Here is a 15,589-nt window from a genome sequence, read left to right as displayed (position 1 = left end):
CAAACCCGCCCAAACTTCCCCAAAACTCCTGCTCCTCGTGCTGAGACCCTACAGCAGCTGTAGGGCAGGGCTGTGCCCCATTGGGAGCTCCAATAGAGGAGAATGGGGGACCTATGGGGTTGCCAAGCGTGCAAGGCCCTTGCACGGGGGCTGCTGAGTGTGCAAGGCCCTTGCATGGGGGCTGTTGCATGTGTATGCGCCTTGCACAGGGGCTGCTGCGTGTGCACACACCTTGCACGGGGGCTGCTGCGTGTGCAAGGCCCTTGCACAGGGACTGCTGCGTGTGCACGTGCCTTGCACGGGGGCTGCTGAGTGTGCAAGGCCCTTGCACAAGGACTGCTGAGTGTGCACGCGCCTTGCACGAGGGTTGCTGAGTGTGCAAGGCCCTTGCACGGGGGCTGCTGAGTGTGCACGCACCTTGCACGAGGGTTGCTGAGTGTGCAAGGCCCTTGCACGAGGATTGCTGAGTGTGCACGCGCCTTGCACGAGGGTTCTTGGGTGTGCACACGCCTTGCACACGCACGTGCCCCTTGCACGCGCGCCTTGCACGCCCGGTCACGTGCCCCCTCCCCACGTGACCCCCCCCTTCCTCCTCCTCCTCGGATGGGGGGGGGGGTGTTTGAAAAAGCTCCGCGCATGCGCGCGCCCACCCGGCGGCTCCCCCGCCGCCCTTCCCGCCCATTTCCCCGCCGCGCCCGCCGCCAGCCAATAGCGGCGCGGCTCCGCCCTTGATTGACAGCCGCCGGGGGGCGGGGCCGAGGCGGGTTCGTGAGGCGACGGAGCCCGCCCCTCCTCCCCCCCCCCCCCCCTCCCCTTTCTCCCTCCCTCCCTCCCCGTCTCCATTTTCTCGCCCCGTTCCCTCAGCCCCGGCTCCTCCGCCTCCGGCCCGGCCCCAGCGAGCCCCAGCACGGCCCCGCCGCCCGCTCAGCCGCCGCCATGAACGAGGAGTACGACGTGATCGTGCTGGGCACCGGCCTGACGGTGAGAGCAGCGCCCGACGCCGCCCCGAGGCCTGCGGCCGCCGCCCCGCCGGGCCCCGCCGCGCCTCACGGGGCCCCCTCGGGCTTCACCCGCTTCCCGATGCTCCCCCCTCGTTTTTTTCCTCAATAATCCCGCCGGATTACAGCCCCCCCCGGCTCCTTTCCGCAATAATCCCGCCGGATTACAGCCCCCCTCCGGGTCATTTCATCAATAATCTCCTCATTTTATCGCTTCCCCTCCCTCAGTAATCCCGCCGGATTATCGCTGTCCCCCCTCCCCAATAATATCCCGAATTATCAGCCCTCCGATAATCTCATCGGGTTATCGCAGCCCCCTCCCCATTCCTTTCCTCAGTAATGTCCCTGGATTACAGCCCCCCAGCCCCATCCTTTCACCAATAATCCCCCCAGATTATCACCCCCCCAATCCCCAGGGGTTATCACACCCCCTCTATTCCTTTCCCCCATAATCTCCCCAGGTTATCACTATCCCCTAATAATCTCCCCATATCATCCCTTTTACTTTCCCTAATCTCCCCGGGTTATCACAGCCCCCCACCCCAGATAATCCCCCTGGGTTATCCCAACCCATTCAAACCTTCCCCTAATCTCCCCAGGTTCTCCCAGCCCCACCCCCAATAATCCCCCTGGGTTATCCCAACCCATCCAAACCTTCCCCCAATCCCCCTAAATTACCCCCCCAATAATCCCATGGGGTTATCACACCCCCCATCCCTTTCCCCAATAACCCCCCCAGGTTATCACATCCCCCTTCTCTCCCCCATAATCTCCCTAGGGTATCGCAGCCCCCCCACCCTCCCTTCCCCAATAATCCCCCCGGATTATCACAACCCCCCCCGGACCCTTTTGGGGTGCTGAACCCCCCCGGAGACCAATTTTGCTGCCCGTGGGAGGAGGAGGCCCCAGGAAATGCGGTTCTTTGGCGGAGGTGGGGGACGGACAGGGACTCATCACCTATTTTTTTTAAGACAAAATACAAATTTTTTCACCTAATCTCGATTATTTCTCCCTCGCCTCCCCCCAAAAAAAGCCGTTGGGGGGGGTGCAGGTCTCTGGAGTCTCGCCCTCCCCGGAGCCGGAGCCGAACCCGGTTTTAGGGTGGAGGCAGAGCCGGTTACCGCTCCGCCTTTGCAGCCTTTGCAGCTCGCCAGCCAGCCCTGACTGCAGCAGGAGGGGGATGGGGCTGCGGGCGAGCCCTGGCGCAAATCCTTCTCGTTTTTCCCCCAAAAAAATCCCTCCTCTGCTGCTTTAGGGGGGGCTCGGTCATCCCTTGGCTCTCCCCGAGGGGGAAGCTATCGGGGCGCGGCGCCGGGGCTTTGTCCTATTGTCCTGGCAGGCTGCAAGAAGGAGGAAAAAAAAGGGAAAAAATGAAAAAAAAGGGAAAAAAAGAAACAAAATGGCAGCCTGCGAGGTTTGCTGGGGGCATTTCTGCTGCCTCCTGCCTCCGGGGAGGCGCTGCGGGTGCAGGGAGGGTTTTGGGGGGCGGCTGGGAGGCATTGTGAGGAGGGAAATAAATGGGAGGGGGTGGGTTGGAGGCTGCCTGCCCCGTTCCATCCCCGTTCCTTTCCTGCCTTTGTTTCCTCCGAGAGGTGGCAAGACAAAGAAGGGTCTGCGGGGCTGCCTGTGAGGGGTTTTTTTTTTTTTTTTCCCCCTTCCAGCTTCCCCTCTTAATAGGGACGCGTGCAGCGGGGTTGCTGCCCCGGGATCTGCTTGATCAGACCCCTCCCAGCACGGACACGGGTGTCCTAAACCCAGGAGGTGGCCCGAATAAAATGCACCAAGGGTGGGAGCGGCTGTAGGGTGAGCCCGGCTTTCCCCCTTCCTTTCATCCCTTCTTCCACTGAGCTGGCAGGAACAGCTCTGACAGGGAACCTTTTCCTAGGGAATCTGTCCTCAAACCCGCTTCTGCCTTCAGCGTAGCAAGGAAAGGAGATTTTGGGGGATAAAATATCAAAAACCGCTCAATAACCTCCTGGCGGGGGGGCCCCGATGGCCGGGAGCCCCGTTAAAATGGGAATTTCTGCTTGGGTAAAATTGACAAAAGGCCTCTTGTGGGATCGCTTCGGGGACGAGCTCGTGGTTGAGGTAAAAGTAATAAATTAGGGCTGGCTTCGAAGGTGTGCTGACCCGGAGAGCTGGTGCTGCTCCGAAATACCCGCTGGAGCGTGATGGGTGTCCTCTAGACCTCAGAAATTCGGATGGAAAACCCCCAAAATGTCCTTTGGGCTGGCGAGCTGAGTGCCAGCGGACCCTGCGTTGGATTTTCGGACAGGCAGCAAGCGGCGGCTCTCCTGGAGGGCTTTTTGCTTTCCTGGAGGGCTTTTTTCTCTCCCCAGAGCAACACTTGGGTGTTTTTTTTTAAATAAAACCAATTCTTGAAGCCTTTATTTACAGAAGAGCCCCGGGTGGGCTGGTTGCGGTGTCAATTCTGGCTGCAGAATCGGACCAAGACGACCCGAGAACTGTTTTGATGGTTCTGGAAGCCCGGCAGCGATATCCCCGTCCTAAATTACGCTCCTCGAGCAGCCACGAAGATCCAAGACAGCCTCCGGGCTGGGATTCCCAGCTCCCAAAACAACATTTCCCTGTCAAAGCTGCCTCTTTGTGGGGTGGCTGCTGGGATTGGGGTCTCAGCAGGCCTCGATGGCTGTAGGGTCATTCCCTTGGGTGTTTTTAATCAGCCAGCAGGAGAGCACCCAGTGGTTTTGTTTCCTTTTGGGTTCACCCTAAATTTACACCACCGGGCTCTGAAAATCCCTCAAATCCCTCGGGGGCTGCTGGCTGCGCTCTGGACGCCGTGGGTTATCTGATGCAAACCCCAAATGCACCTGAACCTCCTCCCAGCAGAGGAACTCCGCCTTCCTGCGGGGTTCCCACCTGGAAAGGATTTGTGGGATCCTCCCCTCGGAGCTGTCAGATGGAATGATGCTGCCTCGAGTGTTATGGCTGGGAGAAAATCCTACAAACCCGCCTCCTCCCCGCCGTTCCCGAAGGTTTCAGCAAGCAAAAGGCCATCCTGTGACCAGTTTCACGAGACAGAAGCGCTGATGGACTTGAGCATGGAAACCCCAACGCCTCCAGCTTCCCCTTTACTCCCCATTTGGGGTTTTTCATGGATTTCTCTCCCCATTAGGGGTTTTTCGTGGATTTCTACGGGATGTGCCACCTCTAAACCTCCAACCAGCGCCCGCACGAGCTTTCCTTGGAGCTGCTCTGAGTGTCCCAGCTTTTCCTGCTGGTGCTGCCAGCAGCCACTTAATTTTACCCATTTATGCAGGATTTCTGCTCAGAAAGCTACGGGTTTGAACCCTAAAACTCCCCCCTTCTTTTTTTTTTTTCCTTTCTGAGCAGCCTCCAGCCCTTCCCAGGCTCTTTTTCCTCCCTCCCCAGTGCTCTGGTGGATGGGAAGAGCCGCGGCCGAGCCGCCGTGGCTGCCAACGGGAACTGCTGAGCTGGGAGGACGATCCCAAACCCCATTGTGCCTCCCGCAGCGCGCTGTCAGCTCGGCGGCTGCGATGGGAAACGACCCGGGGGATAAAAACGGAGCTGCCAAAGGGGCCTCGGATGGAACAGTGCCGTGGTGCCTCACCGAAATCCCCATTTCAGCGTTTAGAGGGCGTGAAATGAGGTTGGAAAGGCGTTTGGGAGCTGTTCTGTCTTCTCCAGGAACCTAAATTTGCTGTGGGGTGGTGCTGGCTGTGGGGACTGGGGTTTGGGGGAGAAAACCCCGAGTTATGGTGGAGACAACTGGCTCTGGTTTGGGTTCAGGAGAGGAAGCTGTGCTGGTGGCGATGCCCCAGGTCACGGCAGTAAATCATTAACGTTTTCACTGGCACCATAAAGGCCACCTGTGCTTCCTCCACGTTGTAGGGTTCGTGGCTCTCTGGCAGTGTTGGAATATGGGATTAATATGGGATTAATATGGGATTTGAGGCAGCCACGTCTGCTCGGAGGCTCTCTGCCCGCTGCCACGTCCGGGAAAACGTGGAGGGGCTTTGGGACAGCAGGGAGCTGGTGTGGAGGATGCCCTAAAAGGAGCAGCTGGTGGATCGTGGAGAGGTTTTGTGGGGTGTGGGGGCTGATTCTGCTCAGAAATTTTGGGGGCAAAGCGTTGGGAATCACTCAGCTGGCTCTGTGGGGCCGCCGCTTGCGTCCCTCCGCGATTAGGCTCAGCCTCTTGGTGTCGCCTTCAGCCGCAGCAGCTGATCCCCTGCTCGGGTGTAATCCCAGGGGGTACAGAGCAAGGGTAGCGGCGTGTCCGCTGAGGTCATAAAAATCCTAAATGGCTTCATCCCTTCTTCGAGCTACCTGCGCCCTCCCAGAGCAATTCGGACTGTTCTGCGTGGCAAATCCCAAAGATTGGGGTTTTGCTGACGCTTCCTGGAGCCCTTTAGGGCAGGATCTCACGCTCCTGGTGTCACCCGTAGAGGCTGGCGCTGCCCCTCTTAAGAGGATGAACGTCATTAACCCGATAGCTGGTGCTTTAGGAGCACGGATTTCCCGATCCTAAATACGTCAGCTTGTTTAGGGGAGCCCTGTGCGGTTGAAACACCTGGTTTGGCTTACCCAGCGTTGCCCAAACCTCCTAACGGGTTAATCCACCCCAAGCAGAGGTCTTTTGGGTTGTAGGTCTGCTTCTGAGAGGCCACCGGCGTGTTTCTTCGAAGGACTGCCCAAACCTTCAAACCTGGGCTGCGAGAGAGCATCGGGAGCACAAACAGAAGGATTCCCAAAGCCAAATAACCTCTCCTCGTGTCTTTTTTGTTCCCTCTCTGTGTAGGAATGCATCCTCTCCGGGATCATGTCGGTGAACGGGAAGAAAGTCCTGCACATGGATCGTAACTCGTACTACGGAGGGGAAAGCGCGTCCATTACACCCCTGGAGGATGTAAGTACGGGGGCTGACACCCGGCTATCGCATCCCCCCCTGGGCTCTTCTTTTGGGGCAGATCCAAAATTAATTCCTCATTGAGGCTTTGCTTTGAGGAAAAACATTTTATGGCACCGATAACAATTTGTGGCGTTTGTAAACACACCAGATAAATATTTAAAACATTAAAACCGGGGAATCTGCGTCGAGTTCGTGGCGGAGGCTGCCCCTCTCCTGAAGCAGGCGTTTTGCTGGGGTTCCCTGCAGCCGTGTTAAGCGGTGTTTTGGTTCAGCAGGTCCTAAATTGCCAAGCTTTTTAAGCCTTGGGAGGAAGAAAGGATGGGTGAGCAAAATAACGCTGCCTGGTTCTCACCGTAAGAGCTCCCTGGATGCGCTTTGTGGGTTTGCATCAGAAGTTCAACCAGAATTAAAACCCTGGCCAAAAGCTTGCTTACGTTCTGCTGGGGGAGAGGAGGGGGCGGAAAAGTGTGTGCATGTGTGGGAGGAAGCCCACCCCTGCGTATTTCCTCTGTGCCAACGAGTTTTGTGTTCTCTCCCAAGCTCTACAAAAGGTTTAATCTACCAGGAACTCCGCCGGAATCTATGGGGCGAGGACGGGACTGGAACGTGGACCTAATTCCCAAATTCCTCATGGCTAACGGTGAGCGCTGCCAGCTCCAAAACTGCCTCCTGAGCCTAGCTTGGGACCCTCAGCTGGGGTCGGTGGTCGGTCCTGGAATCAAATAAAGATCCCTAAATGGTATTAATGAAGGAGGTGCTGGAAACTCGCTTCACTTGGCCTGCATGTGGGCAGGTTTTAGGAATTTCTGCTCTTCCTGCCTTTGGCTGCGCACCTCTCAAACTTGGGAGACGGCTTCAGCTTGGAGTGCTCAGCCATAGCTTGCGTTTTGGGTTCTAATGGCCCTTTTCCAGCATCCTCCCCTAAAATGTCTGCGTTTTTAATGCCATGAGCTCCTGCACTGCCCTTATCCCATGGCTTAGCGAGGAATCCCCTTTATTAACCCCTTTTTTCCTACGTTTTGGCTTGCAGACTCTCACCCCTTGTTGGTGCTGTGAGCCCTCGTCCTTTAATCTGAGAGTTGTGGTGCTGAGACAGCTCTTCTTGACCAAATCCATGATCAATTAAGTTTTTTTTTTATCAGTGGAAACCAGTTCAGGGGCAGCTCGCTGCCAAATATCGAGCACTGGCTACTGGAATCTCACATCCCTGAAGCAGAAGGGGGTGGGTGTGTTCTGTAGGGCCAGCCCTGCTCAGGATTAGTGCAGTGGAAGAAGGGTTGGTTCCAGACAAGGTTTGGTCACTGCTTTCAGCTTATTTCTAACTCACCTAGAAACCCCTCTGATCTGGGAGGGATTTTGTGGTGCTGGAAGAGCTGCCTGCATCCCCCGCCTCCTCTCAGCTTCTGAACAACCCCTCGGCTTCTCCTTCACAGGTCAGTTGGTAAAGATGCTGCTCTACACAGAAGTCACTCGCTACTTAGACTTCAAGGTGATCGAGGGGAGCTTTGTCTACAAGGGAGGGAAGATCTACAAAGTTCCTTCCACTGAGGCAGAAGCCTTGGCATCCAGTGAGTAGTGGCGCTTGATTTTATTTCCTCCTGAGGCCATCGTCCCTAAATGGGTTTAAATACCAGAATATTTGGTCTGTGCTCATGTCAAAAAGGTTTTAGCCTGATCCTGTGGTGCTGTGCGTCGGCTCCATCACTCTAACAAGTATAACAACTTATGCTTAGTGTAGGATTCTTCTGCACCTCCTCTGACTTCAGGCACCGCTTGCAGTTTGGGTCCTGGGCTTCCTGAGCCTTAAGCTCCTGTTTTCATGGAGCTTTTGAGGAAGGAGAACTCTGCAGGATTTTCCCTCCTCGTAAGCCCCAGATGTAACCTTTTGCTTCCAGATCTCCCAGAAATATTTAGTGTCGGGTCCTGGTTGGATGGGATTATGTGAAAAACGTTACATTTATCAGCAAGCAAACCAGAATGACTAACTCCACGTGGCACCCAGCTCAGTCTTAATTCTTGTTGGCTACCTAAATCCCACTCTGGAGATAAAACTACTGCAGAATAGCTTAGTGAGGTGCCTTAGGAGCTAGCAGAGGGCAATCTGTGACACGTAGAGACCCATCGTGTGGTCAAGCAGCGCTTGGAAATAAGGCTCCCTGTGTGCTGCTCGTCTGGACGCCGGAGCCTTCCTCGTGACAGACACCCCTGGTGCTGCTGTGAAGCAATCGGTTGTTCTTCAGCTCGGCTGCGTCGCTGTCCTCCAGCGAGCCTCTTCGGAGGCTGAGGCTGGCAGGAGGAGGAGCAGGAGGTGCCTTTGCTGCTGTCTTCTTCACGTTTCAGCAGGCCCGGTCTTGCTTTTCCAATTTGTAGAGAATTAAAATGCTTAAAGGGTGCCTCGCGTGATCTCACGTGGGGAAATTTTTGACTCCAGCAACAATTTTTTTGACTTTAGTAGCTTTGTGGGTTTGACAACGTCTCGTTTTCAGGCTTGATGGGCTTGTTCGAGAAACGCCGCTTCAGGAAATTCCTCGTGTACGTGGCCAACTTCGACGAGAACGATCCCCGAACTTTTGAGGGCGTCGATCCCAAGAAGACCACCATGCGTGACGTGTACAAGAAGTTCGACCTGGGGCAGGATGTTATCGACTTCACGGGCCATGCCCTCGCGCTCTACAGGACTGACGAGTAAGTGTGGCTTCCCCTGGGGCTCGCAGCTCATGCCCCGTGGGATTAGGGTGGGGATAACCCTGCAGTGTCTGTCCCTGGGTGCCGCGTGGACCCTCAAACACCAGCTCCTCTGCTGATGGGGTATTTATATCTTGTGGGCTCCTGGGGTTGATGCAACATCTCCTTCCCCAGTGAAACCCCTTGTGACGTGAAGCCCGTCTGAAAGGGCACCTCAGGGGAAGTTCTTGCTCGGAGCAGCCAGCGGGTGGGGAAGGGAACGTCACGGGAAGTGAAAGTTCCATTTTTCTGAGCGTATTCTGCCCTAAACTTTGGTTTTATGAATCGCTGCAAACCTTCTGACTGCCCTCTCCAGCTATCTAGATCAACCATGCCAAGAAACAATCAACAGGATCAAGCTCTACAGCGAGTCGCTGGCTAGGTACGGTAAAAGCCCCTACCTGTACCCCCTCTATGGCCTCGGAGAGCTGCCACAGGGATTTGCAAGGTGAGAACTTGGCTTTGGGGTCATCTCAGCCCTGCTGGGGGGGAGGATCAGGTGTGTGGGGTTGGTGCTCAGGCTTCCGGAACGCGATGCTGCGTAAAAATCCCGCTGTTGTTAACGCTTCTCACGCTGTCTAAGTCGAGAAGCGATTCTCTGTGTGACATTTCTGGTCCCTGTGGCATTTGTGCTGCGTTGTGCTGAGCAGATCCTTTTTATCTGGCTCCGATGGCACCTGTAACTCCCTCCAAACGCTGGCTGGTGCCTTGCAGGAGGACTGGCAGGCAGCAGCCACTGCCTGGATGCTTAAACAGCATATTTTGAAATGATTTAAGTCTAATAATGTGCGGTTTGTCCAAGTGGAACAGAAAGAAGGGGCTGGGAGGGCTGTTAAAAAATAATAATTTAAAAAAAAACAAAACCTGGAAGATGCTCAAATGGCTTTATTCTTGCAGGCTAAGTGCTATATACGGAGGCACCTACATGCTGAACAAGCCCATTGAAGAAATTGTGATAGAAAACGGCAAAGTGGTCGGCGTCAAGTCTGAAGGGGAGGTACGGTGCCCGCTGCTTCCTCCCTTACCCCTGACCCCGCATCTCAGAACCGAGGCTGGCGGAGTTCTGCTCCCTGCCAGCTCGTTCTCGTAGGGATCTCGAGGAGCCGTGATGGTGAGGAGCACGGTGCAGTAATCCCAGAGCTGGGGCGAGTCTTGAGGGAGTGGCAAGGTTGCTTTTTAAATAAATCAGGCTGGTAAAACTGGAAAGGAGCGTGGTGTGTCTGACCTGGGCACAAAACCGTTCTGCCCTTGACAATAAGTTTTAGCTTTGAGCTTTTCTCCAGCTTCTTCTCAAACTGGCAGTGTAAAACTTTAACTAGTTAGAGTGCTGCGAGCTGCTGGGAAGCTATAAATGCGCTTCCAAACACAGCGTGAGCTTTGTAGGACAGCTTAGCCCTCCCTGGTGGGGTAACGTGTCCTGCCTGGGTATGGGTGACACGTCCTGGCTAGCAGCAGAGGTGATAATCCACGCTACAGACTGCTGTGCCCAAGTGCAGGCTGCCTGGAGGCTTCAGATGGGCCAAATGTTAAACTCTGACCGTGATAACGAGTTCTGGTTTGAGGTAGTCAGTCCTTACCTGCTCGTTTTGGCCTCGAGCACAGCAATTTATGATCCTGGCCTGGAAGGAGCGGGCTGTGCGGTGGTCAAAACATATTTTGTGTCCTGAGCGATGCGGGGAAGGTGTGATCAGCCCCCTGGCTTCACGGGGTGGGTGCTGCCACTGGGATTATCCGAGCTGTGCTGCTGGCAGTGGAATAAAACCCTCGTGCAGCCGGGGCAGGGACGGCCACCTCGTAGAGCTCTGGATTTTTCCCCTAAGCCAGCGGGTTCCCGGGCTGCCCGCGCGTTGCTCACTCGCTGCCTGTCCTCTCCGCAGGTGGCTCGCTGCAAACAGCTCATCTGCGACCCCAGCTACGTCTCGGACCGGGTGACGAAGGTTGGCCAGGTGATTCGGGTCATCTGCATCCTGAGCCACCCCATCAAGAACACGAACGACGCCAACTCGTGCCAGATCATCATTCCACAGAACCAGGTCAACCGGAAATCAGGTGTGCACGCAGGTCTCGGGGTTGCATGCTCTGATGAGAAGCAAACTGCATTTATGGCAGCTCCTGGAGCGGTTTCTGTGCCTTTTTTCCTGGAAAGGGACCTTTTAGTGCGATTTTTCTCCAGGAGAAGCCTTCTGGCTTCCTTCTGGGCCACACAGCACTTGCACAGAGCTTTCTAACCCCTGCGTGGCTTTGCTTTTCTGCTCCCCGGGTGTGTTCTGCTCCCTGGGTGTACTCTGGGGTTTGTTTGGTGCTGCTGCTGCCTGACAGAGCTGCTGGCACCCTTCAGAACCGTGGGATGGGGCTGAGGGAGTGTGCAGGCCAAAGGGGAGATGCAGTAGTGTTGCTTTAGTCCTGCAGAACCGTTCCCTTGTCCTCGGTGAGCTACAAGAAGCTGAATTTGGGGGTCTCACAGGGCTGCTCGTGTCCAAACCCCTCAGTCGAGGCAGGGCAAAGACCCCTCTGCTCTCAAATATGGTCTTAAACAAGGCTAGGAGGTAGAAAGAGTCAGGGGAACAGGAAAAGGTGTGCGGGTATGTGAGGGAGAGGAGGCTTTGGGGCTGTGGGATCGCCCGGTGACCCGTGACTGCTGCCCTTCCCCAGATATCTACGTCTGCATGATCTCCTCCGCACACAACGTGGCGGCGCAGGGGAAGTACATCGCCATCGCCAGCACCACCGTGGAAACCACGGACCCAGAGAAAGAGATCAAGCCGGCCTTGGACCTCCTGGAGCCCATCGAGCAGAAGTAAGAGCCCAGCGAGCCCCCTTCCACCCCCCCTCCTCACCTCACCCCTCTGCGGCGCGTTGAAAACCCAAATTTCCCCTGCACCTTGTCTGATCGCACGCTGGGCAGAGCGACGGCCTCTCGTTTAGCTCTTTTCCCACTGCTGCAGCTACTCAGCGATGCTTTAAAACCCCGCTGAAGGACTTTTTGCTCCTTTTTCTTCCAGGTTCGTTAGCATCAGCGACCTGTTTGCACCGACTGACCTGGGAACCGAGAGCCAGGTTTGTAGCTGGGGGCGGCGGGGGCGCGAGGAGGGGGCCGTGCCCAGTGCTCAACCTCCTGCTTCTCTCTCCCCAGATTTTCATTTCTCGCACCTACGACGCCACCACTCACTTCGAGACGACGTGCGATGACATCAAGGATATTTATAAGAGGATGATGGGATCAGAGTTTGACTTTGAAGAGATGAAACGCAAGAAGAACGATATCTACGGGGAGGAGGAGCAGCAGTAATGAGAATCTCTAATTAGGAGAAATTAAATCGGCTAATATGAATATATAAGGAACTTAATGAACACTGTATGAAATTCAATATTGTAAGGCCTGCTTTTGTAATCCCATCTCTGAGAGATTGAAGAGTACTGCACTGGTAATGTTCCCCTTTTGGATATCATGTGTTAATTATTTCATTCTAGTAGGGCTGCTGTCCAGAATCTGGCAAATTACTGACTGATTTAATGACTAACCTCGTAAGTGAAAGGCAAGACTGAACCTTTTTTTTTTTTTTTTGCAGACGTAGACGTTGGTGCAGATTGAGATAACTCATTGACAGCTGTGTCTTACCTTGTATTTTTAATCATTTGTAAACATCCTTCACAATTATGTGCTTCTGGTGAGCTAGTAGACGTGACAGTTGTCACTCAAACCTGATTATCAAGGAAAATAGAAACTGAGCACTCCATTTATTGTGGACAGCATCCCTAAAGTCTCTCCCATCAATCTAACTCTGTGGCAAGTTGTATTATGGACAAAGCCCACATCTATTGTAGCAGCAAATGTTGGCTTAGTTCTGGGCACAGAACTTAACCTCCACTTCAGCTTCTCAAACTGTTTACATCGGTTGGGACACAGCTGTGCCTAAGGCTCCTTTGTGTTTTAATCTTAATAAAATTGAGAGAACAAATTACAGAGCAGGCAAGATGTGGAAGTATTTTCTGTCCCCTGGTGGCTTCTCAGACGGACCAAACGGCGCTGCGGTATCGGTATGACAGAGCCTGTGCTTCTCGTGTCTCCTGAAGGCTCCAAATGATTTCTGTACTGCGAAGTAAAGCCAAATTCTGGAAAACCAGTCCTGTGCTCTGGTCTGATTCACTTCAGTTGGACGAGCAGCCTCTCTTCGCCGAGATCCCTTGGATCTCTGCTTGCTAGGGCCAAATTCCTCCTAGAAAAAGGGCTCTGGCTTCCAAGGTTTGGCTTCCGAGGCCCTGCTGCTTCCAGGGCTGCTTCAGGCAGGGAAGATGATGCAGCAGCGCGAGGCTGCTCGCTGTCTGCGTGCTCTCTGCAGCCACCCCCTAGTGCCTGCCTCTAGGAACAGCATTTCTGGTTGCTGCACCACCTAATCCTGCTCTCGTGGCTCTTTTGCAGGGCGCTGCTTGTGCTTCACCTCCTCGGTGGTGAAAAATGTGCGGCCCCTGGCTCAGAGCAAGATGCAGGTGCAGAGAGCAGGTATTTTGAGGCGCAGGGCTTGCTTTCAGCCCTGTTAGGAGCAGCGAAAATGCCCTGCAACCGCTTTTCTCTGCACCTCTTGCGGCTGCTGAAGAAGGAAGCAAAGCAGGCTGTTGGCTCGCAGCTCCTGCACCCGGCGCTGCTCGACTTGGGCTCCTTCCTCCCTTGCTCGGGGCTTTCAGCGCTTCCTCTCCTGGCTGCTGGCACCGTTGTGGGAAGCACGGTGCCCTTCTCGCTGCCGCACCAGGCTCTTGTGGTGGCCGCAGGGGAAATTCCCCCTTCCCCTGGGCCGCTTCTCCCACCTGGGAGCAGGAGCACCCGACCCAGAGACCAGCCACGCGGGGAGGTTTTCAGGTTTTAATAGACAAACTCTATACAAAGTCATCCTGTACACAGCTTCTCACGTCATTACACTTTAAAAAAAAAAAAAAAAAGAAGAAACACAACCGAAAAAAAAAAACAAAGCACCGAAGGACAACCGCGGCCTCCGCGTGCGTACAGAGGGGCTCTTGCAAAGGGCCTCGGCACTGTTGTTCTTCGTGGTGTGTGTTCGTTTGACCTACCATAAATAAAAGGGTTTTGTTCCGGCATTTACAAGACTTCCCCGTGCTGGAAAGCATCCCGAGTCCCAGCGGTGAAATGGTACCGAGAGGCTGACTCCAAATGTAGTGTAGAGGCCGCCGGCTGCCCCGACAGCCGGGCACTGGTCCCCGAACAGCTTTTAAGACATCCACCCCCCTGCCCCCCCCAGCTTCGAACGCATGCATCTTGTGTACAGCGACGGCCACGTGGAAAATGCTTTTACTACAGCCGGCTCCGATGGCTCTAAACCTTCAGGGAAACCGCTGCTCCTTCCGTGTTCCTAATTCCTTCCCCTCTCAGCTGCTCTAACTGCTTAAAACCACCGCAATAACTTAAAACCGTAACACGAACGTAACCTCTGCCCTACGCCCAACTCGATGGCGGGGAAGAAAAAAATCCCCCGCGAGGCTTTCTTGGCCATTTTTAAATAATTTCTATGTACAGAACTGAAGCCAACCCGCCCCTGCTCGGGGCGCCAGGACGCGGGGGCTGGACCTGCAGAGGATCACAACGCCCCCAGCAGCGCTGCGGGGACCCGGGGAGGAGCCCATCGTCACCTGCAAGACAGAGAGGTGGCACTGTCACTGTCACTGTCACTGCCCCGCTCCCCTCGTGGCTCCAGGCAGCAGCACCGAGGTTTCAGGGTCCTACAGGCGGTCCCTTGGGACCCCAGCTCGCTGCAGCCACCCAGGAGCTGTTCCCGGTGTGTTTTCATCCCGTTTCTCCACAATTTGCTGCTTTTTTTGGGGGAAAAAGGGGGGCGATCCCAAATTCCCCCTCCTCTCCCTTACCAGTAGCTTCTCCGAAACGGGGCTGCCACTTTCTGCACCGTCCCAAGGAAGGTGTTGACGTCGGCCACGAGGATTCCTTTGCTTTCGAAGAGCTCCCTGCTGGCGACGGGCTTTTCTGCAAGAGGAGGAGCGGCACAAAGTCAGACACGCACCCGGGAACTGTGCTGAGACCTAGAGAAAATGCCCCCCAAATCCCACCGCGGTTATTCTGTTTTGCAAATGGGAGCAGATTTCATGACAGCGCCTCGCAACCAAGCCAAGCCACGCTTAGAGCGTGACACAAAGCCAGCCACAGGCCCGAAAACCTGCCAGGATTTACCAGACCTCCCCAAAAAATCTGTTCATTTTGCCTTTTACAGCACGGATTCACCGTGAGACCGTCCACACCGCACCCACACCTCAAATCAGTGATTCTGGCAGAAACAGGAGTGAAAATAAAGGCGTTTCTTGTCCCACCCGCACTGCACCGTCCCACTGAGTTTTTGGGGGGCTGAGGGCAGCAGGAGCAGTGCCCGGAGCCTGTCCTTACCCGTGAGGTACACGGCGAACCTGGCGCTGACGTGCTGGACCTGCAGGTTCAACAAACACTTCACGTACTCGGAGCTGGGGGACGCGCGGGAGTCGCAGGCGTGGTAGTGCAGCACCTCGATCAGCTCGGCCCCCTGGCACGATTTTAGGATCAAGCTCTTCTTCTGGGCATTGGTGTCCCATCTGCGGGGAGAGGGGCAAGGTGAAGCAGCCAGGGGTGAGGGGCAGCACCCCCATTCCTGCCCAGGGATCAAGCAGGCAGGATGGGGCCGGCTTTTCCCCCTTTAATGCTTTTTCCACCCTCATGGGTACTTTTTAACTCGATATCCCGCACCACAACGGAGCTGAGGGATGCTACACGCGTGCCAGCAATGAGAGCAAGGAAAGCTCTTGCTCTGAGCACAAGGAAACACCTGGAGGACTGAAAACCAAGTCTTGGAAACAATTTCTGCGTGCTATCACCAACTGCTTAGCGCGGAGAGGATCTGAGCTTCCTCCCCCGTTGCTGCAGCACGCTCAGCTCGGTGAGAACAGACTGGTTTCCTCTTTGTTCCGAGGTCGTTACTCGAAA

The 15,589-nt window shown here is 55.1% G+C and overlaps 2 protein-coding genes across 6 annotated transcripts in view; one reads left to right on the top strand and one right to left on the bottom strand.

Annotated features, from left to right (window-relative positions):
- The first annotated feature begins 788 nt into the window (after window positions 1-788).
- Window positions 789-12,740, top strand: GDI2 (GDP dissociation inhibitor 2). Its single transcript, XM_084504334.1, has 11 exons — window positions 789-981; window positions 5,782-5,889; window positions 6,433-6,532; window positions 7,326-7,460; window positions 8,379-8,577; window positions 8,933-9,064; window positions 9,514-9,613; window positions 10,494-10,665; window positions 11,269-11,413; window positions 11,619-11,673; window positions 11,750-12,740. The coding sequence occupies exons 1-11, from the start codon at window positions 937-939 to the stop codon at window positions 11,903-11,905; spliced, it is 1,347 nt and encodes a 448-aa protein (XP_084360460.1). The 5' UTR covers window positions 789-936; the 3' UTR covers window positions 11,906-12,740.
- TASOR2 (transcription activation suppressor family member 2) overlaps window positions 12,091-15,589 on the bottom strand; it is a 35,487-nt gene continuing 31,988 nt past the window's right edge. For all 5 annotated transcript variants that reach the window (XM_084504289.1, XM_084504290.1, XM_084504291.1 and 2 more), the window contains 3 exons: window positions 15,020-15,201; window positions 14,491-14,605; window positions 12,091-14,256 (listed from right to left, as the gene is read on the bottom strand). In XM_084504289.1, the coding sequence (XP_084360415.1) occupies window positions 14,253-14,256; window positions 14,491-14,605; window positions 15,020-15,201 (301 nt within the window). In that variant the 3' untranslated portion in view covers window positions 12,091-14,252. The remainder of the gene's footprint in view (window positions 14,257-14,490; window positions 14,606-15,019; window positions 15,202-15,589) is intronic.

Source organism: Aythya ferina (assembly GCF_964211825.1).
Source record: "Aythya ferina genome assembly, chromosome: 1".
Taxonomy (NCBI): Eukaryota; Metazoa; Chordata; class Aves; order Anseriformes; family Anatidae; genus Aythya; species Aythya ferina.
Note: the sequence above shows the minus strand (reverse complement) of the source record. Positions and strands in the feature narration are given on the sequence as shown.

What these genes read in the sequence shown, in the direction of transcription:
- GDI2 (XM_084504334.1), top strand. Translation starts at nt 937, where the DNA reads ATGAACGAGGAGTACGACGTGATCGTGCTGGGCACCGGCCTGACG. An exon ending in CCATTACACCCCTGGAGGAT is followed by an intron (nt 5,890 to 6,432) that starts GTAAGTACGGGG and finishes TTCTCTCCCAAG; the next exon opens with CTCTACAAAAGGTTTAATCT. An exon ending in GCGCTCTACAGGACTGACGA is followed by an intron (nt 8,578 to 8,932) that starts GTAAGTGTGGCT and finishes TGCCCTCTCCAG; the next exon opens with CTATCTAGATCAACCATGCC.